Source organism: Rhineura floridana, chromosome 17 (genome assembly GCF_030035675.1).
Source record: "Rhineura floridana isolate rRhiFlo1 chromosome 17, rRhiFlo1.hap2, whole genome shotgun sequence".
Taxonomy (NCBI): domain Eukaryota; kingdom Metazoa; phylum Chordata; class Lepidosauria; order Squamata; family Rhineuridae; genus Rhineura; species Rhineura floridana.
The window spans coordinates 1,504,847-1,530,829 of NC_084496.1; the positions used below are offsets into that span (position 1 = coordinate 1,504,847).

Consider the following 25,983-nt stretch of genomic DNA (forward strand, 5'->3'; position numbering starts at 1 on the left):
CAGGTAGGAAGTAGCCAGAGGGGAGAAATTCATATTGGTCCATATTTCAGGAACAGAGGGGGCTACCTTAGCCCAAGCCACGACCTCACTGGCCCATCTAGCACACCATTGGCTGCTTTTCACTGACTGGCAGCCAGAGTTTCAGGCAGGGGTTCTCTAGCTCTACCTGGAGATGCCATTGGGGAATGAACCAGGGACCTTCTGCATTCAAAGCAGGTGCTCTAACCACTGAGCTTCAACCTTTCCCCAGTATAGCACTGCAACCTACACTGTTGGCTCAGCTCACTTCCTTTTGGATAATGACCACAATCTGAGGCCCCCAAAAGGACCCCTTACCTTTTCATTTGTTCGCCTCCAAAAGCAGCCCAGAATGAAGACCACGGCCACCGGGGGCTGCAGGTAGGAACTGATAGTCTGGATGTAAATGAAGAGTTGGCCACCCTGGCTGGCCTGGACCAGTGGGATCCACAAAATGGAGATGACTACGAGGAGCAGGACGAATACCCTGAACCAAGGAGAAAGGCCTGGCTATGACTCTCTCTGGTTGATTATCATTATCATTAATTTATTAATAATTAATAATTAATATCTATTTTCCCCTTTTTCCCAGAAGGAGCCCAGGGGGCAAACAAAGACACTAAAAGCACTTTAAAACATCTTAACAACAAAGCACTTTAAAACTTATTAAAACAAAACATCTTTAAAAAATATTCAGTTACATTGAGTTAGAGCAGACCTATTGGAATAAGTGGACCTAAGTAAGTCACATCTGTTCATTTCAATGGCTGTGCTCTGAGTACGGGTAACGTTGGATTGGATACAGCCCAATATTTGGGGTTGCTGATGCACATCAGTGTACCATGTAGAACGTCTTACTCTGGAGTTTGTTTGGCTACCGCCTGTTTGAAGGCGACTCTGGGATTTTCTGGGACACCAGCTGGATTGTGCCACTACATGAATGGCTTACCTGCCAACAATCATGAGCTCCCACTCGGAAGAGAGAGGCCTGAAATGTCGCCAGAGATCCATGGTGAAAATGGTGCTTGCGCTGTTGAAGATGGAAGTCAGAGAGGACATCAGAGCAGCGATCATCACGGACATCATGAGCCCTCTTAGACCTGAAGGCAAAAAGCGAGCGTGTCACAAGGGGCAGCCTCAACCAAGCAGAGGGTGGTAGTCAGTGCTACTCCTACTCAGAGTAGACCCACTGAAGTTAATGGACATGGCCTACAGTTGGCCTCCCTGCCTTGCATCCTGCCAGTCCCAATGGGCACCAGCCACCACTGAATTATGGGATGTGAGCTGTGAGCATCTGGCCCCTTATTTGTCATTGTCACAAAGTGCTATGAGCTTCCCATCTGTAGCTAGATTTCTCTCCCCTGCATCGCTGAGCATCTCTGTTTGGGTTGCTGGGAAGTCCTGTCCACCAGGCCCTGCCTTACCCAGTGGCAGAAGTTCGATGACAAGTTTTGGGTATGCGATGTCAGAGCATCCAGACGGATTGCCACAGATCTTTTTACAGACTTCTGGATCAGCACAGGCCACAAGATCTATGACAAAATGCAATTAAAACTAGTTGTGAATAGCTGGGAGAGAGGGAGCAATGTCAAGAGTGCGGGAGATCATTTGCTAGCAATCTATATGCGAAAGGCAGGCACCCACAAGTCTGATCTTCTGATATTTTGCCCCCTGCTGAAAACGTTCCTGTTTCACCAAGCATTCCAAGAGAGTTAACTTGATTCAGTGTTGGTCATTTGTTCTGTATTTTATGACTTCATAATGTTATGGTATTGTAATGGTTTAATTGTACTCTGCCATATTTTGTTTTAGTTTTATGAAGGGGTTGGCAGTTTAGAAATACTCTTACAATAAAAAAATTAAGTAAGTGAGAGGAGACCTTTGATCTTTGCTCTGAATCATGTCCCTTCGCTGCATGCAGACCAAAATCTATTTGCCCATGGAAACCTGAAATTCGGGGCATCTTACTATCCCTTCTTACCTGGGAAGAGGATCCGGCTGATCATGCCAGGCAAAACCATCATAAACAGAGGCAGGATTTTCAAGTAGGAGGCCAGCAAGGCACCCCCTTTGGCATGAGAGAGGGTCTTGGCTGCAAGAGACCTTTGAACAATGACCTGCAAAGGAAAAAGGCATTTTGGTCCAGGCTCATCTAAGGCAAGCTGTGAGATACAGCCAGGCAGGCAGTGTTTATTCAGAGTTATAACAGTGCATCTAACCCTTTCTGCATGCCCCTTCATGTTCCTTGCAGGCCATAATTGTCTCTACAGCCCCCAGCAATGACCTTGAAGCACCACCTGAGAGATACTCAGAGGACAAATTTGGTGCCATGGATAGTGTGTTGGTCCTGGACATGAGGTGCTGGGTGTTCAAATCCCTGCATAAATTATTTTACCATTTTATTAGTCATGCTGTGGTTATGGTTGTTTTAAACTGCATTTACTATTTTGCAGACTGTTTATACGTTTGGTTTATATTCTGCTGTAGACCACAGGGATTTATTTTATGTTTAAGTGGTCTATATGTAAATAAATAAAATAAATGAAGTGGGTTTGGTCACATCCACACCATCCAAAGCACATTGAAAGGACATGGCTTGCCCCCAAGAATATTGGGAACTGTAGTTTACTCCTCACAGAGCTACAATTCCCAGTGTCCTGAACAAACTACAGTTCCCAGGATTCTTGGGGGGAAGCCATGTGCATTAGATGAATGGTATGGATGCAAGTGTTGTGGTTGCTATTCCAAATGTGACAGATTACCCAGCAGGGGCTGGCAACATCATCAGTCCCCACATTTGTTGGTGAGGGATGGTGGCTATGCAGCTCCTATAAGGTAGGACCTGAGCCAGGTTTCTCTTCCAGAATTTTGCGTAGAAAATGGCTCGTTGTCAGCCCAGCCAGGAGGCCAACAGACCTTGTGCAACAAGCAGAGCCTTACCTGGTCTGTGCACCAGTACCACAATGATGGGATGGTCATTCCAACCAGGACTCCTGGCCAGGGAAGGTCAGACGTGACAGGGTCCCGGAAGATGTGAAAGGCATCTTCCCTGGGCAAGCCGCAGCTGCTGTTTCCATGGTGGCTGCTAGCAATGGCTGTGAAGTATCTGTTCTGCAAATCTTCCAGCCCTCCAACTTTGGCAAAGCCTGGAAAGTGGAACAGGAAACCATCCTCACGTTTACTGCTGATGTTGAGATTTGCTTTGCATGGGCCTGCTGCGGTTGAGAAAGCACTAAGATCACATTCACACCATACATTTAGAGCCCATTGATATCACTTTGACAGTCATGGGGTTGTATTAAACTATTTTTTCTCAGAGTAGACCCATTTGAATTAATGACCCTGACAAACTAGGTCCATTAATTCCATTTGATCTACTCTTAGAAAAAGTTAGTTGAATACAACTCATAGCGTTCGCCAAAGAATCCTGGGAACTGTAGTTTGTTGAGGGTGCTGAGAGTTGTTAGCAAACCCCTCACAGAGCTACAGTTCCCAGCACCCTTAACAAACTACAGTTCCCAGGATTCTTTGGGGGGGGAGCCATGTGCATTAAATGTATGGTGGGGATGTGAGAGAGGGTGCCTAAGTTCAAACAACTGGGTTTAAAGGAGAATCAATGGCTTTTGTACTGCAATACCACTGATATAGCAAAGGTAACTTCCCTTCATATGCTTCATGGAGCATTCCTGATACACCCACATTCCAAAAATCTACCAACGAATGCAGTAATTAATAACACTTAGTATTTCTATTGCACTGGGGCACAGAACCTTTTTCAATCTGAGGGCCATTTCCCCTCATGAAGGACCTTCCAGGGCTACGGGCTAGTGACGATGGGCAGGGCCAGAGGCTAAAACTGGGCAGGGCAACTGACACAATTCTTCCCTTTGTACAATAGGCTATGATCCAGCCTTGCAGAAGTCCGAGGCTTTTCTACACACACCTGTGCACTCCTCTCTGCATCCTCCATCCAGCGAAGGGAAAGGTGTTGTCTTGGTTCAAGGAAGTTTCCAACCAAGCAGAAACACTTTAGGAGGGTGCAGAGGAGGGCCGGGGAGGGGTCTGGCCTGGGAAGAGTCCTGAGGGCCAGACAGAGTGGTCTGGGGCTGAGGTTCCCCACCCCAATATAACACCCTTCAAATCTCTCTGCACAGATAACCTTACAGCACTTCTTCAGATCGGCCAACATCACTGTCCCCCCATAATGCAGATGAGGAGACTAAGGCTCGGAGCATGCTTGAGGGAGATGCCAGATTCCACCCAGAATCTTCCTGGGTCACATACATAGGTGCTACACTGCACCCACTCTTGGAGGTACAAGCGAAGACTGGGGGCAACGGAGTGGATGGCTGGGTTTCCTTCTGCAGGCAATATATGGCATCACATCCCAAAGCATAAATTCCAGTTCTCTCAGTTCCTCATTTTCTAAAGCTCAGTTCTCTCAATTTCTGCAGCAATTTGCTATTTTTTTTAAAAAAAAAACCTCATGAAAATTCTTCAGCTTTTTACTGAGAATTTCCCCTAATTTCTCCTGTGTGTGTTTTTGACTAATGTACACATTTTTGAAAGTGATTTCCCCTAATATAACGCATCTTTGCATGTTACTTTCAGTAATGCAGTCATTTTGATTGGAGAATCACATTGCAAAATTCAGATGAGTTTGAATTTCAAAGGATGGCTGCGTTTTCGGTTCTCAAATTGTTTCAGAAAGTGCTAATTTGGTAGATTCGGCTTTAAATGCGAACCGAATTGAGTTTCTCCCCAGCCCTCGTACTCACTGAAGCCCATCAGAGTCAGTGCACCAGCCAGCATGATGACCGTCTGGAGGGTGTCCGTGTAGATCACGGCCGCCAGGCCACCTGCAGAGGGAAAAGAAGGAGCAAGGCCTGCACTTGGAAACTTGGTCTGGACAGATGCTTGTCCAAAGGATCTGCACATGCACCACAAGCCTCCAGCCCAGAAAACCCCGAGATGTGGTGGTTTGTTATATCTGAAGGATACGAACATAAGACTAGCCTGGCTGCCGCATGAGGTCAAGCATCCTGTTCTCACAGTAGCCAACCAGATACCTCTTCTGGGGAGCCCCCAAGGAGGACATGAGCGCAACAGCCCCACTCGTGATTCTCTGCAGCTGGTGTCCAGAGGCACCCTACCTCCAACAGTGGAAGGAGAACAGAGCCGCCATGCATTTGCCTCTTTTAAAGCCCTCCAAGCTGGTGACCATCGCTGCCTCTTGTGAGAGCAAATTCCATCGTTTCACTCTGCGCTGTGTGAAGAAGGACTTCCTTTTGTCTGTTCTGAATCTTCCAACATTCAGCTTTATTAATGTCTCCAGTATCTAGTGTTGTGAGGGAAGAGGGGAAATTACCCTTATCCACTTCCTTCATTTGATCATTCCGCGGCTGATGCTTTAATTCAGGCTTGGGCAAACTTCCAGCTTGCAGGATCTTGTTGTTATGTGCCTTCACGTCGATTTCAACTTCTGGCAACCTTATGAATCAGTGACCTCCAAGAGCATCTGTTATAAACCACCCTGTTCAGATCTTGTAAGTTCAGGTCTGTGGCTTCCTTTATGGAATCAATCCATCTCTTGTTTGGCCTTCCTCTTTTTCTACTTCCTTCTGTTTTTCCCAGCATTATTGTCTTTTCTGTTGAATCAGGTCTTCTCATTAAGTGTCCAAAGTATGATAACCTCCGTTTCATCATTTTAGCTTCTAGTGACAGTTCTGGTTTAATTTGTTCTAACATCCAATTAGTTGTCTTTTTCACAGTCCCTGGTATGCGCAAAGCTCTCCTCCAACACTACATTACAAAGGAGTTGATTTTTCTCTTATCTGCTTTTTTCACTGTCCAACGTTCACATCCATACACAGAGATCGGGAACACCATGGTCTGAATGATCCCTACTTTAGTGTTCAGTGATACATCTTTGTATTTGAGGACCTTTTCTTGTTCTCTCATAGCTGCCCTCCCCAGTCCTAGCCTTCTTCTGATTTCTTGACTATTGCCTCCATTTTGGTTAAGGACTGTGCCGAGGTATTGATAATCCTTGACAAGTTCCATGTCCTCATTGTCAACTTTAAAGTTACTGTTGTCATTACTTTAGTCTTCTTGACGTTCAGCTGTAGTCCTGCTTTTGTGGTTTCCTCTTTACTGCAGGACTGACTTTGGGTTTTTTGTTTTACTAGAACTCAAGTCTACCAACTGGAGTCTGGTGCAAAATAATGCCTCAGGGGCAAAGACAGTTGCCATCTGTACCCCAGAAACCATACACAAATCTACCTCTGAAGTGCTGCAGATCAGAGATTCCAATTTGGGCAGCGGGGGGAGGGGGAGCTTTTTGTTGTTACTGTTGCTCAATACCTGGGACTCAGTAACCATTATCAGCCTATTGCAGACCATCCAGTAGATCCTGAACTACCATCTACCCCTCCTCACCAAACCCTTTTTAAGTCACCTTTCCAAATCAGCTCCTCCAGCCCACAGGAAAGCAGATAAAAAGGCAAGCAGGCAAGAGCAGCAGTGAGTGACCAGCGTGAAAAGGGAGTCAAAAGAAAGGAAGGTGAAAGGGTGGCGAAGAGTGCCACTTATTATGACAGCCAGAACAGAACAGCTCTGTCTTTGGTAAATCTCAATCTGTTCTTGATCTGTAGAAGGTCAATCAAAAGTGCTGCAGTGCCTGCCGAATCACTCCTCTTTACTCAAAGTGGAGTCAATATTTTCCAGTCAATCCCTTCTTGCAAAGCACCACTTTGCATCCCAGTTATCTTTAAGGAGTTATATACAATGTGAACTGCAACCTGCAGCACTTTTGAGAATGCTCCCTGTATTATTTTATTTGCTGACATGAGAATTAATGTCAGATTTAATCTCAGTCAGCTGTCAGATTGGGAAGGAGAGACACAGAGATTTAATGCAGGGGCCGAACAAGGAAAGCCACCTAAACACACAATCAGGTTCACAAAATTCTTTGCAAAACTTGATCTAGATCTTCAAGGGTCCTGGATACAGCCTTGTGAGGTTTCCTTGTCCTGTTATATGCAAGGCAACAGTTGTATTGTGGACAGTTGGCCAAGTGTGCTTTGCAAATGTAAAATAAAGATCAGGCAGCCATCGCCCCTCGTTACACACTTGTGGATTTCACACACTGCAAAATGGGCTCAAATTGGGGGTTTGGGTTAATCCCAAAGAAAAGTAGCAGGTTAAAATATATATATATAATAAACATTTCTGCCACAAGGTGGAGTTGCATGATCTCATGCTGAGTATTGATCATGTGGCTCTCTACGTGAAGCTGATCTTTTCCGCCAACATGCATGAGTTAAATATCAACTGCCCAGTGCTTGCCCAAGGCAATCAAATGAGGGCTGGGCCCAGGCACGTTTCATGTGGATCACCACCATGAGATAACTGCTAGAAATCAGGGGCGACGCTACCGATTGGCAGAGTGGGAGAGTCACCTCAGGCAGCAGATGCTGGGACAGCAAGGAATAGCAGTGATATGTTGGAGGGCGGCACGCCCTCTGCCCTCTAAGCTAGCCTGCTGTCCCCCGGAGGACACGGCCCCAATCATCCATGTCAAAATAAGATTCAACTGCCTGCCCAGTCACTTTCTTTACGTGAAGTTTTTCTTTCTCTCTCATCACACTAGAACTCATGGACATCACATGAAACGGGAAGTTGGGAAATTCAGGACAGACAAAATAAAGGACTTCTTCATGCGATCCATCATTGATCTATGAAATTCGCTCCCACAAGATGCAGTGATAGCCACCAACTTTGGGTGACTTTAGAAGAGGATTCGACAAATTCATGGAGGATAATAAAGCTGTCAATAGCTACTGGCCATGATGGCTACGTTCTCCCTCTGCTGACGAAGGCAATATGGTTGTGAACGCCTGTTGCTGGAAGTGGCAGGAAAGGAGAGTCACTGTTGCACTGAGGTCCTGCTTGTGGGCTTCCCATTGGAGCATCTGGCTGGCCACTCTGAGAACTGGATGCTGGACTAGATAGACCTCCTGTGGTCGGATCCAGCAGGTCCCTTTTTATGTTACATTCTAAATGGGGCCACCATCTTATCCATCGCCTTAGGCAGCAAAATATCTTTGACAAACCCTTCTAAAAAGACAAAACTCTAATGGGGGGATTCCTCTGTTCTTAGTGCATGAATAAGGAGATAAGGTTATTAAGGGGATGTTCAGGCTCACCTGCCACAGTGTAAATAGCTGTGATTATCAAGAGTCCAATGACAGCCACATAGAGATCCCAGTGTAAGGCCTGCTGGATGAACAGTGCCCCAGCATACATGTCAACCTGAAGGAGACAAAATTCAGACATTTATGACTGGACAGAGCCTTGCCCAAAGTGGGCTTGGAGGAAGGGAGCCATCAAAATTATTTATGCCCCCAAGGGCTCCTTCAGATGACCCTTTTATTCAGCTTTCCTCCTGATTTGCTTGCACAACGCTTACACAGTAGTTAGATTGCTCCTGGTCTTTATTGAGCATTCATTCTGATTTGTTCACTGGGCAGTTATATGACAAGGAACAGCATTCAACCTGCAGTCATCTGATTTGCTTGTAGGGTGTTTTTACATGCCTTCCTTCCCGGTCCGTTAATCACCCTTTCATCCCACACTTTTCATTGCATTTCCCTGTCACTTCCCAAACTGCAAAAAGTCTGTGATTTCTTTTTAAGTGTGCTTGTCACAGTAGGGCGACAGAGAGCTTTAATCTATCTAATTTAAGTGTGCAACCCTAAAGTTCTGGCATGTGCTTGGATCCCTCCTGGAAAATAGTGGCAGCCAGGAGGCACCCTGGGAACAAGCATGGCTGTCAGCTTCATTATGCTCTGAAACTGAATTGTACCCATCCCCGCCCCCAGTGCACTGACAGTTAAACTCTGTTTAGCCCCTTTTATATGAAAGGGAAGCTTGTTTGCAAGAGGAATAGCTCTCACAAAGGGCTGAAGCATCTTAGTCATTCGTCAAGAGCACGAAACTCCACAGGTGCTGGAGAGCAGAAGCAGCAATTTGGGGCAGACTCCAATCCAGTGTGGCCTAGTAGTTAGAGTGTTGGACTACAACCTGGGAGGCCAGGGTTCGAATCCCCACACAGCCATGAAGCTCACTGGGTGACCTTGGGCCAGTCACTGCCTCTCAGCCTCAGAGGAAGGCAATGGGAAACCCCCTCTGAATACTGCTTGCCATGAACACCCTGTTCATAGGGTCACCATAAGTTGGGATCAACTTGAAGGCAGCCCATTTCCATTTTCAGTGAAGGATTAATAAATAAAAATGAGTATATTAGTGAAAATAACATTAAAATGCATTATATTAGGAGTAACTGAAGATATTTTGTCAAGCATTAGTCCCTAATATGATACATTTTTGTAAGTTATTTTCAGTTACTAATTTTAAACACACTTTCCCCAAATGCATGCATTTTCAGAAACACTTTTTGGTGGGAGAACTGCATTGCAGAATTCAGATTAAGTGCAAATTCTGAGATATGGCTGTATTTTGATTCGTGTGTTCTTTGTGGCGTAGTGGTTAGAGTGCTGGACTAGGACCTGGGAGACCAGGGTCCCAAGCCCCACACAGCCATGAAGCTCACGGGGTGACCTTGGCCAGTCACTGCCTCTCAGCCTCAGAGGGAGGCCATGGGAAACCCCCTCTGAATACCGCTCACCATGAAAACCCTATTCATAGGGTCGCCATAAGTCGGAATCGACTTGAAGGCAGCCCATTTTCCAATCCAGGCTGCTAGAAACAGCATGATGTGATTTACACACTCACACAGACATACACACAGACACACACTCACACCCCTGCTCTTTGCTTTGGCATACTCTTGAATGGCAAATTTCAAAATTTGCACACTGCATTGCCGAAAGAGGAGGGGTTGACCTGAATGCTGTTGAAGTTAACTGTCAGGATTGCCAGTGTTCCTGCAAGGGAGACACCGTACCCTGACACAATACAGAGCCATGGGTCAAAAGGCCATCTTGTGTGTGAAAGGCCCATCCCCCACCGCATCACAGAACTCTGACCAGCCTGCATCAGTGCAACCCAGCACAAACCACATTTGAGTTTGGGTTCAGCGCACGAAGGGCCTTTGCACAGCTCATGCCAGATGATTCAATCAAAAGAACAATTAGGCATGCAAACAAACAAAAATGGACCCAACAACAACTACACACAACTGCCCCCAAATCACCGTCTTGTGCTGGTGTGTGTGTGTGATCTTTCACAACGCTTTACATGGCAATCAGGCCAACCCTGAACGTGAGTATCAGCCATCCATGGCGTCCTGAGCCACCCTGTTTCTATATGTCACTTCAGCACTCCTTTTGCTGCAATTGATCCACACATCGGAGCCAGCTGATGACATCAGCAAAACAAGCCAGCTGTCTCTGGTACAGCCCAAAGCTGCTGCTGCTGCTGCACATAAGAGAGAGACACCCAAGTGGAAATGGGGTTCCGCATCTCCTCCCCCCTCTGGCCCCCCTTGGTGGCTTTGAGTGCGGTTTGGTTGTTAATGAGCAACTAAAGAGAGCCAGCTAGTAAGTTACTCATTACAACCCAGTGGCCAAAAAGCAGAATAAATGACTAAACCAGACCGGCTAGCCATCTTCTGTCCGTGCTTGTCCACACGCAACACAGCACAGGGAAGGACCGTGGCTCAGTGGCAGAGCACCTGCTTTGCATGCAGAAGGTCCCAGATTCAATCCCCCAGCATCTCCAAGCGGGGCTGGGAATGTCCCTGCCAGTCAGTGTAAATGACACTGAGCTAAATGGACCGGGATCGGTATAAGGGCAGTTACATCTCTAACGTGTTCTGCTGGTGTCACCATTTCCTTTACATCTACATCCAGAAAAATAAATTTACGAAAGGGAGCAAAGCAAACAGACAGAATCAAAAATAGCAAAACTCGGCAACAGACAAAATAGATAAGGAGGGAGATTCAGTTCAGGGGCATGTAGAATTGCACACTGACATGCTCTCATGTTTGCTTGCCCACATGACCACCACAAGGGCACCAAGGACCACTTTGTAAAATGACCCTGTGTGCACAAAAATATATACAGTCACCAAATGCCTCCTGAAGACTTATCTCGTCCAACAAGCCTTTCAAGGAGAGATGTCTCCTGATCTGTGCCCATATTGGAATTGTTTTTAAATATGTCTTCAAGATGATTTAGCGCTTGTTGTTTACCAACCTGGCCTCCTTTGGGAGGAAGGGCAGGATAGAAATTTAATAAATAAAAAGTCAACTCTTAAAAAACAGGAAGGAAAAGAAGATATTTCCCATAATCGTGTCTATGAACTGGGGGAATGGATTCAGCAGCCTTCACCTGCAGCCTGTGCAGTCTTAAATCCAGAATCCAGTTCAGGCTCCTTCCCTCCTTTCATCCACTTGTCTGCCATTTAGCAACTGTCACAATATTGGAGAAACATAGAAAGGTCACTTATGAAGACTATATTGACCTACTCTTTCCAAGCCAATTCTGTTCTGTCTCCTCTCGCCTCCTTACTTACTGAGATTTTGGTGAATATATAGATAAACAAGTAGAGAATCGCTAAGAAGATCTGTATCCTTTTGCCCCCAAACCGTCTCTGTAAATACTCCGGCATGGTTGTAACCTGCAAGGAGCAAGACAAACCATGATGAAAAGAGGAAGCCAGGATGAAAAACAAGCCATCACCTGCACAGAGCAGCTCTCTGTGGGGGTATCTGAAGTCCTGGGAGATACTTCAGCTGCATACAAACACCATACGTTTAAGGCACATTTCAAGCCCATTCCTTCCACTATAAAGATGCCTGGGAACTGTTAATTTATTTATCGAATTTATGTCTTGAATTTATATCCCGTCCTTCCTCCCAAAGGATCCCAGGGCAGCAAAGAAAGGCAAAGCAATTCAACAAGAAACGCATACTAAAAACAGTTTTAAACATTCCAAAACAACCATATCAATTAGGAACATTCAAAACACTACTAAAAATTATTTCACAGTAATCTTCAGGTTGCCAGGAACAGTCCTCTTCAGTCATCAAATGCCCGGGTAAACAGGAATGTTTTCATATTCCTCCTGAATGTTAATATTGATGGAGACAGACATTCCGCACTGGGGATGACATTTCACAATTGGAAAGCCACCACTGAAAAGGCCCTGTCCCGGGTCAGTGCCAGCCAGGCACAGCTTGGTGGTAGCACCACCACCAAGGCCTCACCTGCCAATCGTAGGGTCCAAGCAGGTTGATGCTGAGGAAGGTGCTTTTTTACTTAATTGTGCTGGGGACTGTAGCTCTGTGAAGGATAAGCTACAGTTCCCAGAATTCTTTGGGAGTGGGGAGGAATGGTGTGTACACAGCCTCAGGCTGGCAAAGCAGGAAGAAAGAGCAGTCACTTAATCCCCAATGAAATAGCATTATCGTCATCATCATCATCAACAACAATCACCTGCCCTTCAAGCCAAAGGTTCCCAGGGCAGGATACAAGCAATTCATTAAAACACAACATTGCATAACAACAACAATGATAACCAGTAAAGAGTCATGAGGGACTTGACTGCTGATAAAGTTTGTTCAGGAACAGATTCCTGCTGTCCGAGTAGGTTAATGTGCAAAAGTAGCCACGGCGTGGCTGGCCAGTGGACTCACCCCAGCTGCAACGTAGATGGGCAGAAACAGCCATGCCATCACCAGAACACAGAACATGCCCTGTGGGAACAAGCAGAAATGAAATGAGGAGGATCCAAGCAGAGAATCGCTGTCTTACAAAAGCATCTTCTGGATGGCCTTTGGGTCCACAAGGTGGCTGATTAAAGTGGGATGCACAGTCCTCTATCTGAAGAGCTAAAGGACCCAGAAAAGAGAGAGCAGCGGCTGGGGGTGGGGCGTGGGTTGAAGCTGCCTATCCACAGGAAGCACCTGGACAAGCCAACCGAGAAGGCGCTCAGGCCACCTGGGGACACTCTTCCTCCCTCGGGTGAGATTGTTTTTTGGTTTGTTTATTTATTCATTATTAATCTACCATTTACACGCTGTAACGGCTTCTAAGTGGTTTACAAGCATAAAATCAATCCCCCAAAACTGATATGTAATTAAAATACACAATAAAACAATTCCATCAAAACATCCATATTTAAAATATACACTTAAAAAAGACTATTAAAAAGCATAACGACTAAGATTCTAAAAAAGCAATTAAAACAGCTGGATCAAGAAGTTTTAAGTTCAGGGGAACGCTTTTATTTAAGAGGCGAGGGTGCAAATTTTCCAAATACATAAACAAGGAATCTGCCTCCTGTCTGAACCCTCCAGGAGACTGACTGAGCAATAACATCAGTTTACACCAGAGTAAACCAGGGAATCTCAGGCCGAGGGGAGGAATGTGGCCCCCATATCTCTCTGCCTGGCCCTTGGGACTGTCCCCAAGCCACACCCCTCCCCAGCGCTGCTTTGCACCCTCCATGGAACTGTTTACCTGGCTGCAATGTATCCTTGAACTCTGATGGCACCTCTTGCTTGTCTGAATGGAGGGTGGTGGGTGGGGGTTGTCCATGTGGAAACTAGCCTAATGTCCCAAGGTAAAATTTCCATTCATTGCTCCACCCATTTTTGCCCCTGCCCTTCATGGCAGAGGGTGCTCTTTGCACTCAGGTCCTGCTTGCAAGCTACCCATTGGGGCTTCTGGTTAGTCACTGTGAGATAAGAATGCTGGACCAGGTGGGCCACTGACTTGCTCCAACAGGGGTCTTCTATGTCCTTATGGCATGCGGCCCCTGGAAGGTTGCCCAGAAGGGAATGCGGCCCTCCAGCTGAAAAAGGTCCCTCACCCCTGGTTTTACGCCATTAACATGTGTACTGTTGAAACAATGTCAGCCTCTTCATAGGTGACAACAGAGTCAGGGCTGTATATTGCGGAGAGTCACACCCACAGATCAGTGAAAGGCCCTGCCCCCCCCATCTCCATGATCAGCCAGGGCAGATTGTCAGAGCAGCAATACTCACATTCCACTCATAAGCTGTGGCCCCAATTCCAGAGGCTGCCCCAGAGCCTGCCAGGCCGATGAAATGCCCACTGCCGACATTACTAGCAAACAGAGAAGCCCCCACCTAGAAAGAAAGAGAGAGAGGCGGGGAATGGTGTTAGCTCAGTTTTGGCTCTTGCCAAGAGCTCCGAGTCTTGCCCATGCCAAGCAGAAAAAGTGTTCAGCCAAGATCTTCTCTGCAAGGTTGCCAGATTGCACGGGCGGCCACGTTCTATGTCTGTTGTGCAGGCATAATTCTCCCTCATGGGGTGGGGAGAAATCCGGTGTGGTTCACATTTTGATGCAAACCTCTCTCATATGCATTTCCTGAAACAGTATGTGAACTGAAACTCCTGTCTGGAGCCCTAGAGAGCAGCTGCCTGTCAGTGTTGACAATGCTGACCTAGATGGACCAATGGTCTATGCTCCTACCCTTCAAACTTCACAGTTTGATGCAGTCCTCCAACTCAAAAATTAATATATCACAGGAATGTGTACTTTCAGATGGATACATTAGCAGAAATAACATGCAAGCAGCAGTGGACGCTGGTCCATTAAAGTATGGCACCTTGGACAGCTCCTTGAAGGTTCGGACTCAAACATGGAATGGATTCCACTGCCCCACTGACCTGGAGCTACCAGCTTCCACTGCAACCAGGCCAGCAGTAGCCCTATCTGTCAGTTTCCTCCTCCACCTCCTTAGCTGCCCTTAGTGAACTCCACGGGAGCAAAATCAGTTGTCTCTGCCTTTCATTGGCTCCAGCCTTCCCTGCTGTTGACCTTCTGCCCTACCAGGCTCAGTGGGCACCAACCTCCACCGCAAACATGCATTATATCTGGGGAAATTGCTTGCAAAAATGTGCATATTAGGCACAGCTGCATACAAAATACTTTTAGGAGGAAAAACGGGCATTGAAATGCTGATGCATTTTTTGTGAGGACTTCTAAAGAAAAAAAAGCAACTCCGGAAGCTGACGTGGAAATGTAAACTACACTTGAGATTGAGAAACTGAAACTGACAGGTTGGTCCTTTCCTGCATCCCTCATATGTAAATACTTCCTCGCATGGGAAAAATATTGGTACCCTTGTGCTCTGTAATCAAGAGCAACAGTGGCTCCACCTTCCCCTGCAGAGTTATACCCACATGAATCATTCCAGCGCAGGGTTGAGACCAGGTGCAGGTAGATGTAGTCTGGGATGGAGCAGAGCCTTTCAAGGCAGAGAGGGGGCTATCTGTGGGAGGGGCGTGGCTCAGTGGTAGAGCAGCTGGTTTGCATGCAGAAGACCCCAGGGTCAGTCCCGAACATCTTCAGGCAGGACCAGGAAAGACTCAGGAACTTCATATTCAGAAGGTCTCAGGTCCCAGGCATCTCCAGGAGGGCTGGGAAAACAGACTCCCCCTCTGAATCCCTGGAGAGCTGTTTCCAGTCTGTGACAGTCCTGAGCCAGGCGGAGCAATGATCTAACTTGGGGTAGAAACACTCTCCCTGTTCTGCTGGCTCCAGTGTGTCTCCAACTCCCTTTTCTGAAAACAGGGGCACATGATGCTCGGCATACCCTGTTCTTTTTTACTGTAAAACCTGGTGGGAGCAGCATTTTTTAAAAAAAATCAGCTTCAAAGAGATTTCGCAACTGATTGGCAGATCAGCCCGTTCCCCCTCCAGGTGTGGCCAATGGAAACGCTTTGCTGCAGGTGACAAGTAGGCCCACGGCCTTGGTATAAGGAAGCTCCCTTTGTTCCACTCTCTTTCTCAAGAACACAGCAAAATCACTCTGTAACAGACACTCCCATCAACTCAAGACACAACAGCAGAGAGAACTCACCGGCCACCAGACCATCTCGCCTCCAGCTAGGAAGTAGCCCTTCACTGTGCTTCGCTTTGTCTTCCACATGGACTGAGAGGAACAGAAAAAAGAAGCCGCTCTGAGGAGCCCTGGAGATGCTGCAGTGCATTTAGCAGTGGCTGCTCTCTGCTCTCTGCGTTCTATTTTATCTTGCTAAGTCGCTTTGAGGGCTAATAATAATAACAATAATGCAAAGAGGAAGAAGTCTGCTGTTCTGTGTTAAGAGCGGATCTGGGTCAAGGGCCAAGTATATTTAGAAACCTGTTCCCAACTTCAGCATTTCCTGGTGCCCTCAAAACAGGGGTAGCTAACCCCCAGTATGGGGCCTGATCTGCCCTCCTCCAGCAAACTTTTGCAGGTGCCCCCAGACCCCATTGATTTCGGTTTATATTCTTTTTGCTGTCTCCACCACAGTCAGAGGGGGCTGGGGGAGAGGGTTTTTGCAAACACAGTGCCACAGGGTGGGCAGAGCTCAGTGTCCGGGTGGGGATGCAAGACCCTGCCCTCCAGTCATCAGATTGATCATTTGATGAATACGGAAAGGTGATCACTGCTGTGTGTGTCTGCCTGCCTGCCTCTGTGTGTGTGTGTGTGTGTGTGCATTGCGTGTGGGATGGTGTGAACTGTACTGACTTTGTGCCACACTACGGCTAGCATGCAGTCCCCAGAGGGTGAATATGGGTCCTGACTGAGTTTAAAAAGGTTAGCCACCCCACCTTGAAATATCCAAGTCGCTCTGAGTCTGTCAAAAGCAGGGATTCTGGTCCACGGAGAAGAGTGTGCTTAAGTGCCGGGAAAGGAGGACTAATCAGACCAAGAACGTTGGACTCTTAGGAGTGTGTTGGGAAAGGAGGAGGGTGGGGGGAGAAGCTGAGATGAAGCATCAGTGAGAGCTTCAGCCAAAGAAGGGCTTAGAAGCGAAAGAGTGGCTCTTCTGCTCAGGTCCGGCTTGCAGGCCTCCCCCAATGGGCATCTGTTGGCCACTTTGAGAACAGGATGCTGGACCAGGTGGGCCCCCTTTGGCCGGATCCACCAGCTGAGCTCTTCTTTGTGTGCTTATCTTACCACTGAGTCATTTTCTGAAGAGTATTTTAGCATGTGTTTTTTAAATGGCTTTTTAAAAATGTGTTTTTTTAAATTTGTGTATTTGTTTTTCATGTTTTAAGTGTTGTAAACCGCCCAGAGAACTTCAGCTATGAGGCGGTATATAAATGCAATAATAATAATAATATTTTGATTATTTCTCTATTAAATTTATATCAACAATATAAACAATTAAAACATCTAAAAACAATTCCAATAAAGATGCAGACTAGGATAAAGGTCTCCACTTAAAAGGCTTGTTGAAAGAGGAAGGTCTTCAATAGGTGCCGAAAAGATAACAGAGATGGTGCCTCTCTAATATTTAAGGGGAGGGAATTCCAAAGTGTTGGTGCCACCACACTAAAGGTTTGTTTCCTATGTTGTGCAGAATGGACCTCCTGATAAGATGGTATCTGCAGGAGGACCTCACCTGCAGAGCACAGTGATCGGCTGGGCATATAAGGGGTAAGACAGTCTTTCAGGTATCCTGGTCCCGAGCTGTACAGGGTTTTGTACACCAAAACCAGAACCGTGAACGTAGCCTAGTGGCTAATGGGCAGCCAATGGATGAGGGAATGGAGTTTGTATAGAGCAGCTGTTCTGATGAGAAGGCAATCAGGAAGTATTTGGGGCATGGCAGCATAGCCTGTGTAGCAGGCTGTTTGCCTGTGAGACTCACCACCACGTTGGCACCAACACAAAGCATGAACTACCTTGATCCATCCGGTTCTGCAACCGCACCTGGAGGGAGACTTGAAAGCATGTGCTGGTGATTCAGTTGCTTGCTATGGACAGACTCGATGCCAAGGCTGGTGGTGGCACGGTGCCATGGCAGAGCATGCCAGCGGCAGATAATCATATTTAGTTCCTAGTTTCTGCCAATAAAGGGCAAGAGTCAGTTTCTGACAAACTCTGCAATCATGTGGCGTGGGAGTGCACGTCTATCCAAGGAATGGACGACAGTATGGAATTACACCAGTTCCCCTCCACATCACATGGTGTCTCTGCAAACTATGCATATGGGTTGAGAGACGTTGGCTGAGTTGTGACTTGGCCATAGTCCAAATCATTTGGAGGGTACCAGGTTAGGAAGGTTGAGCTCGATTGTTGCTGACAGCCGGGATAACGCCCACGATCTGTCACCAGACCCAGGAATGGCAATATCTCCTCCACACCTGAGGATTTCTAAGCCTATTCTGGATCTCCTTCCACTAGGGAGAAATCTTGGACAGACCCTCTTGTGCCTAGGTATAGAGGGAGGGTGATTCTGGCCCAGAGAGTGCCTGCCAGACGGGGGCTGTGCCCTGGGTCCCCTGGATTTACAAATTATATACTGAAAGGGGATGGGTTTGCAACTCTAGCGGCAATGATGCATAAAAAAGAAAGTATTTGCACAGAGATGAAGGCTCATCTATTCCTGGAAGGACTATGCAAGTTCAGATTTTGCAGCCCCTTCCAAAAAAAGGAAAGAAACCACAGCGACTTCAAACAGTCTAACTCTGACTGTGCCTGAAGCACCTCAGTCCCCTCATCTAAAGGATTTTGCCTCAGGACTTCCATGGCTTAATGCTGCAATTCAGTGACAGGACACCTGCTTGGCATGCAGAGGGTCCCAGGTTCATTCCTCAGCATCTTCAGGCAGGTCTGGGAAAAGACTTCTATATGAAATCCTCAAGAGCTGCTGCCAGCCAGTGTAGCCATTACTGAGCTAGATGGACCAATGGCCTGACTCACTTTAAGGCAGCTTCCTATATTTCCTAAAGGGAAGGACCACAACTCAGCAGCTGGGCATCTGCTCTGTGCGCACCGATGGGCCCAGGTTCAATCCCCGGCACCTCCAAATAAGACTAGAAAATATTCCTGTCTGAAATCCTGTACAGCAGCTGCCAGTCAGTGTAGAGACAATACTGAGCTAGCTGGACCAATGGCCTGGTTCAGGATAAGGCAGCTGCCTGTGTCACTTCACCAGGGCGGGCCTGGGGAGCCTTTCCTTCCCAGCGGAATGCAGCGTAATGCGAGGGAAAGTCCTTCTTACCCACAGCCCAACAGCCAACACAAAGACGAAGTACAGGACCAAGACGACGATATCGACGGCTTCCAAGTTCTTCTCGGGGAAGGCGTCCCAGCTGCCCGTGGAGGCAGGCGGCAGAGTGGCAGTGCTTGGCTCCATGGCCTCTCGTTTCAGCCAGATGCCTTTATCTCCTGATATGTTTATCTGGTTGGTGGGGAGGGGAAAGATGCAACCAAAGTTTAAGGACCTGAGCAACATCTGCTGTCCATCAGCTACCCTTACTACTCTGAGTTTGAACCCAACGGGGCTGCCCAGTGCAGGGGCGGAAACCATTCTGTTGTGGCTGGCAGGTGCCCAGCTCTTGATTGACTGGAAATGCAAAAGCAAAGAACTGGGCAGCTAGTGAGTTGGTTGCCTATGATCTGGGCAGTTTTCCAGCTCAACACAGAAACCAGAATTCCGGAAGGAAGGCCCAGATGCTGGCATGAGGAGAGAGAAACGTGGCCTTTAATTGGGAGGTCGTATACCTTGAGTGCAGTTACCTTTTGCTGGCTGTAATGGTCAGATCAAAGCAATTAAACAAGAAGCAGATTCATAGCACTGCATTTGCAAGCGAGTAACAGAAACCATCCAGCTGTATCCCAGCCTCCCAGAACTGATGACCGAGGGCTGATTTTAAGAATTGTTCTAATGTGGCATAAGTTAGCAAAGCCCTCATCATGGCTGTTGTCATTTATTCAGTTCATTACTCACTTGCTGATAGGAATGGAAAGATCAGTCGATTTTGGGTCTCTCCTTTTCTCATTTTTCCAATCTTAAATTCAGTTCTCCACATTTCTGCAGCAATTTGCATTTTTTTAAAGAAAAAATCCTCATGAAAATTCAGCATTTTAGTGTGAATTTCTTCTAGCAATTTCTCCTAATACCGTGCATTTAAGTATGTTATCTTCACTAATACATGCATTTCCGTGCACCCTTTCTTCTAACATATGCACTTTTGTAAGCATTGTTTGCATGGAGAAGTGCATTACAAAATTCAGAAAGTGTGAATTTGATATATTCGGTTTTAGATGTGAACTAAATTGAAATTCCCTCCCTTCCCTACTTGCTACATAAAGAGTCTCTAAATGACGCACGAGGTTTCCATACCAACCCCCATCAACAGGGTCAGTGACCAGGGATGACGGGAGCAGTAGTCCAGCAACGCCTGGGGGGCCACATGTTTCCCGTCCTTGATCAAGACCCACCCAAAATCCTCTCCTTTGGGGCAGGGCAGTCACTCAGTGGAAGAGCACAAGCGTGGCATGCAAAAGGTCCCCTGTTCAATCCCCGGCACAATCTCCATGGAGGACGTCTGTCAGTCAGTGCCAACAGTAGGGAGTTAGGTGGCCCAGTGGCCCAGCTTGGCATAAGGCATCTCCATATGCTCCTGGACTCCCTGGCTGCTCTGATGCTGTCCCTGTGGGATGCAGTGTCTCTTCAGTGCTGGCATTTGTCTACCTGCTTTAACTGTACTCCTTCACCAACGCATCCAAGGAGGACTCGCCAGCACTAAAGACCTGATCTTCTTGCCCCAGGACCCTGGCAGCCTGTGATTGAAGGTGCCCCTTGGCCATTTAGTTTAACATAGGCCGTATGTGACTGTGCCCAGGGCAGAGGGCCTTAGGTGCCTCATGATGACCACAGCAAAGCCCTCTGCAAGTTGGGGGGGGAGTGTTTTTAACCAAGCTATTCTGCCTTGATGCTGCCCACCTCTGAGTTAAGTACAGACACAAAGGCTACACTTTGTTGCTCTTTCTCCCCCGACACACCGCAGAATTTGGAGATTGTGACTCTAACTTAAGTTAGGGGAAGAGAACGGCACAGCCCCCCCTTTCGTGAGAAAAAATGGCTTGCTGGAGCCCATTGGCATCACAGAATCCTAGAAGGGCAGAGCGGGAAGGGGTCTATAAGGCCATCAACTCCCACCTCCTGCCCAGTGCAGGAATCCAACTTAGAGCATCCCCGACAGGCATCCTGATGAAAAGGTCCCTTCACTTGAGTGTGTGCTGCACAGATAGACATATCTGACCATTTAGGTTTCTCTCCATTACACCTTTTTCAAATCTTATGTTCAACTTGCCCCACAAGTTTGCAAACTTTTTTTTTTTTAAAGTCTGCATGAGACTCATACATATTTTTGTGTGCATTTCTGCAATCAGTTTCCCAGGATAGAATGAATTTGTGTGTCTTTGTTTCCACAAATGTACACATTTTTCTGCCCACTTTCTCCTGACATATGCTCTTCCCTCTCTTTTTTCACATGCATTATTTGGACAGGGTACTGCATCTCACCATTTTGGAGAAGCACAGATGTCAAAGGATAGCTGCCTTTGGGGCTTGCATATTGGCTTGGGAAGCACAAATGAGGTGAGTTCGCATAAGAATGCAAAGTGCCCTGAGTTTCTCCCCACCCCGAGTGCGCCAGGAAGACTTACTGTTGCACGTGTGCATCTGAGTCAAGCCAATGGGTCACCAGCAAGGAAAGTTATGGGACTTTTGACTCCTCCGCCCCCTAAGAGCTGTGCCCAGGTTTCAGAAGAGAGACCCAGAGGAAGAGGAATCCTTTGAAGCTGCTGTTCAAGCCACACTCTTGCTGCTTTGTGTGGGAGGCTGGAGAGCAGACAAACAAGTTCTTCCCCTTGGCTCAAAAGTGCTCACCGTAGAAAGAGGGGAGGCATGGAGCCAAAGCAACACCTTGCATTTGGGCGTCACTTTCGTGATTGGCCAAGAACCTGCTGTTCAGGCAAAAACTAAGCCAATCCAATGCTGGCTGGGGATGATGGGAGCTGTAGCCCCAAACATCTGGAAGGCATCAGGCTGGCAAAGGCTGTTCCAAGCGAATGAGGTCTGGTTGAATACGGGACTCCTATGGGGCGCAAAATAAAACGCTACCTCTTGCAAATCAAGTTTTTGGGTTGCTTTGCTTCCTTGTCAAGAAATGGTCCCTGGATAAAGCATGTACCTGTGTTGGCCTGTTTATTGGGGAGGCAGCTGTTATCCCAATTTGGGGGTGTGGATAGGGAGGAAGGCTTCCAAGGCACCTTTAAGAAATCTGCAGAGATACCTTATAAGGAGTAGCCAGAGTTCATCGTAAGAGCCCAGTAAGTGGGGGTGGGTGGGTGGGTGGGTGGGAGGCAGCTCTCCTGCAGGGACAGGCAATTGCTTGGATCGTCTCAAGGGCTCTTTGCCCCAGAGCGGAGCAGCTACTCTGGAGTACCACATCCCAGGGGCAATTTCCTCCAGCAGAGAGAACAGGTAGACTGGGCACAGCCCAAAGGACACCCTGGTTCATTGCCCAAACTGGAGAGGGGCAACTTGCTGGAAATCATCACCCTCCCTTGAGCTTTGACAAAGAAGGCTCAGCATAGCACCAAAGGCAAGAGGTTCTGGGGCATACTATGGGCAGCAGCGCAGAGAGGTCAGCAATGCTCTCCAAGGGCTCAGGTCTGCACATCCCAGGTGAAATCTGCAGGCCAAAGAGCCGTTGCAGAGTGCTCACCTGCCTTGTCCCGCCACTCGGCTCCTCTTCTTTCCATCAGCTCCATCGCCGTGGAATTGTGTCCTTCCTGCAACTCAGGCAAATGGAAGGTTTGGGGGTTTCATGAATTCTGATCATGCTCTTGTTCTCCTTACATCCCTTGGCACAAACCTGCTGCCCTTTGCTGGGTTTGGGGGGGGTTTTCTTTGCAGAGAACAGCCATGGCATTGAGACAAGTCCATTGATGCCAGCCCAGACAGAGCCGGCAGACCATGCGCCTGGCTCTTTGTCACCTCCCAACCAGGTCTGATGCCTCTTGTCACTCTGTTTACAGTGCCACATTCCCAGTTACAAAGGATCTGGAATTAAAGGCACCCAGGCCCTCCTAAATGAACCCCCTAAAAAAGAAGAAGCTCTTGTGGCATCCCTGCAGATGCAAGCCAAGAGCAAATAGGAGACTTACCCTGCCACTTTGGGTCTCTTCCATCCCCCTCAATGCTGCCAGTCTCTGGTGAATCCACAAGGTGGGTTAAATATTGCCAGCAGAGCCAATGGGGCTGCTTTTCATCTTCACGAGGCATGAAAGGGGAAATTTATAGGCAGAGCTGTGCTCAATTCATTGGGCCTGGTTACTCTGTCACCCCTTTGATGCCGCTCACAGGAAGGAGTGCTGTACTGTTTCCTTATCAGGGATTTGGGGGTCAAACTCCAAAGGGTGTCACTCATCCCCCACCTGCCAGACAGCAATCACAAGAAGGGGAAGAGACAGAGGGGCGGGAGTGTGGAGAGAGACGAGAGGCAAATGCCAGAGATAAGGAAGGAAGGAAGTGGACAGAGAGGCGCTTTTCTCCCTCTCTCATCATAATACTCGAACCCAGAGGGGTCATCCAAGGAAGCCGAACATCGGAAGATTCAGAGCAGACAGCACGTAGTTAAACTAGGGAATTCCCTCCCACAAGAAACAGTGATGGATGCCAACTTGGGTGGCTTTAAAAGAGGCGTCAACAAATTCATGGAGGATATCAATGGCTGCTACTAGCCACAATGGATGTGTTCTACCTCCTCCTGCCGCTGAATCCTGGTTGCTCGATCTCACACGTGGCGAGACTTGACGTTGTCCTCAGGTCCTGCTCGGGGGGCCTTTTCCCATTGGGGCATCCAATAGGTGGTGCCTACTCTCCATTTCACCATTGTCTTCTGCTAATCAAGGCAGGATTGCTTTCAGTGGCTTTTAAGTTAGATTTCATTAGGAATCCAAAGTATCTAATGCTAGGATCCAAAGCATGCAAAGCATGCTTGTATTTTGGAAAATCATAAATAAAAAATACAGTTAGATTTCATTATATCTGGTCAGGCTGTTGCTGTCTTGCTATCATTGTTACTTGTGTTTCCATTTTACTGTCATTTTATCGGAAGCTGCTGTTGGAGATTTGCACTGAAGAGTAGGATATCAAATGGGTAAATAAAACAGGGGGTGAGAATTAAGTGTCCCACACATACAGCCACCTTTCTGTTCTGCAGAAACCAGTATAATGATGTTCAAAGCTGGGGGGGGGGAGACAGACCAGTGGGGCATTGTTGCAAATTCCCCATTGTCCCTTCCCCCTTATCCTCATTATAAACTTTTTCCCCCTCCCTTGGCACCATCCTCTCTCTCTCTCAGAGTCTCTCTCTGTGCCAGCCTCAGATTCTGCGTCTCTGTTTAAAAAATGTTTATAAAAATGGCATTTGAACACCTCTGAAATCAGATGAGCTCTCTATAAAGTTGGAAATAGTACCTGCTTGTCCTGTGCAGACTTTCTCCATGTGTGACGGACGTGTCACAAAGCTCAAGTATGTTGGAAAATGATTGTCCAAGCAATATTGACCTTTAACTAATGTTAATGTACCCAAGAATCTCCTTGTTTGCCGACTCAACTTTATACCAGATTTAGTTCCTAGAGAGAAAAGCACGAGGGAGTATTGAATGTACTTGCTGTGGCCGTTTAACCTGGAAACATGAGGAGATACCTTCGACGCAACCGTGGCTAAATAAAATTGTAAGATGCTCTTGCTTTTGTGAAATTCACTGCGTTCAGTGAATCCCCAAATGCAATCGGTCGCATTAATGAAATAGGGAGCCCAGCCCACATGGCACACCAAAAAATTTTTGCCACTTGTTTGTGGTCAGTTTAGAATCATAGAATCATAGAGCTGTTAGGAGCCTCTAAGGCCATTGAGTCTGAATGGCTAAACCCTGTATAATGGTTAATATCCTGCCCGTGGTGAACGCATGATATCCTACAGAAAATGCGCTTTTTTATATGAAGTGTGTGGTTTCTCTTCTGTAAGCTCTGTACTTGAATCAAAAAAAATATTTCTCTTGAGTGAGCTGCAGGCAGGCACCAGGTGGTGGCAAGATGCCCTAGGACCTCGCTATACGTGCCATGTGCCCTGCCCTCACTGCTACCCCGCAGGTGCCAGTCCTGGGAGCGAGAGTTGAACTTTGCATCTGGTTGATCCATTGGTTCACTTCAGCAAAAGACAAGATCCCTTGGGTGAGTCCAGTGGCAGAGCACCTGCCTTGCCTGCAGAAGGGCCCAGTCTCAGTCCCTGGCGGCATCTTCAGGTAGGGCTGGGAAAAACATGTCGCTTTGTGAAACCGTGGAGAGACGCTGCCAGACAGTGCAGACAATGCTGAGGCAGATGGACCAATAGGCCTCCGGTGTTCCTAAAAGGAAGGTCCGCAGCTCAGTGGCAGAGCGCCTGCCTTGCGTGCAAAAGGGACCAGCATCTCCGGGTAGGGCTGGGAACATCCCCTGCCCTCTTCTTCACTTGCTCCCTCTACTGTTGTCCTTATCATCTATCTTGGTTTCAGCAGGGACCTGACTATTTTGAATACACTATAAATAAAAACAGCACAACGATCAAAAGGAAGCCTGTTCTGACACGGACATTGTGCTTAGGCAGCAAAGCATCTCGCAGAAGAATTGCCAAAACACAGCTGACTTGCATTTGGGCCTGGCAGTGACATTTCCACCCCCTTTCCTCTCGTTGTTTTCAACACAGGCAAAGGACGACATTATCCCGGGGCCAAGGGGCACACTTCTCAAAAGCACCTCCTGAGGCAAAGGGGGCACAAAGAATCCTTGCCTTTGAACCTCCAGGACACCTGGACCAGCACCCTTATTGCAACTCCCCTGGCGTTTAAAGTCAGAAAAATTTGGTTATTCGGGTTATTAATTTGGTCAAATTTGGTTATTAATAACTATTTGGTTATTATTTGAGTTGCTGGCAGAGGGTTACTTGGCGGCCAGCTGGCTGCCACTCAGTTGGCCCCGGAAATGATGCCACCTGGGCTGTGGCTTCATCACTGCCAGCAGAAATGCAGACGGCCACATGGTGACAGCAACTGCTCTTGGGAGTCAAAGGCATATCTCCAGGCCGGGCCGGGAATGTCCCCCGTCTGAAACAAAGGACATGGGCAGCTG

At 47.4% G+C, this 25,983-nt stretch overlaps 1 protein-coding gene across 6 annotated transcripts in view; it reads right to left on the reverse strand.

Annotated features, from left to right (window-relative positions):
* The window catches only part of SLC5A11 (solute carrier family 5 member 11), a 33,620-nt gene that overhangs the window by 6,838 nt on the left and 799 nt on the right, over positions 1 to 25,983 (reverse strand). Inside the window, exons 2-16 of one of the 6 annotated variants that reach the window (XM_061600130.1) lie at positions 24,292 to 24,450; positions 22,977 to 23,710; positions 19,747 to 19,830; positions 19,018 to 19,197; positions 15,879 to 15,950; positions 14,034 to 14,138; positions 12,681 to 12,740; positions 11,558 to 11,662; positions 8,226 to 8,331; positions 4,797 to 4,877; positions 2,959 to 3,164; positions 2,000 to 2,135; positions 1,443 to 1,550; positions 968 to 1,118; positions 337 to 505 (exon numbers count right to left, since the gene is read on the reverse strand). In XM_061600130.1, the coding sequence (XP_061456114.1) occupies positions 337 to 505; positions 968 to 1,118; positions 1,443 to 1,550; positions 2,000 to 2,135; positions 2,959 to 3,164; positions 4,797 to 4,877; positions 8,226 to 8,331; positions 11,558 to 11,662; positions 12,681 to 12,740; positions 14,034 to 14,138; positions 15,879 to 15,950; positions 19,018 to 19,152 (1,434 nt within the window). In that variant the 5' untranslated portion in view covers positions 19,153 to 19,197; positions 19,747 to 19,830; positions 22,977 to 23,710; positions 24,292 to 24,450. Of the gene's footprint in view, positions 1 to 336; positions 506 to 967; positions 1,119 to 1,442; positions 1,551 to 1,999; positions 2,136 to 2,958; positions 3,165 to 4,796; positions 4,878 to 8,225; positions 8,332 to 11,557; positions 11,663 to 12,680; positions 12,741 to 14,033; positions 14,139 to 15,878; positions 15,951 to 19,017; positions 19,198 to 19,746; positions 19,831 to 21,470; positions 21,782 to 22,976; positions 23,711 to 24,291; positions 24,451 to 25,983 lie in introns of those variants that run through there. The other 5 variants (XM_061600127.1, XM_061600128.1, XM_061600131.1 and 2 more) reach the window with 5 other exon arrangements.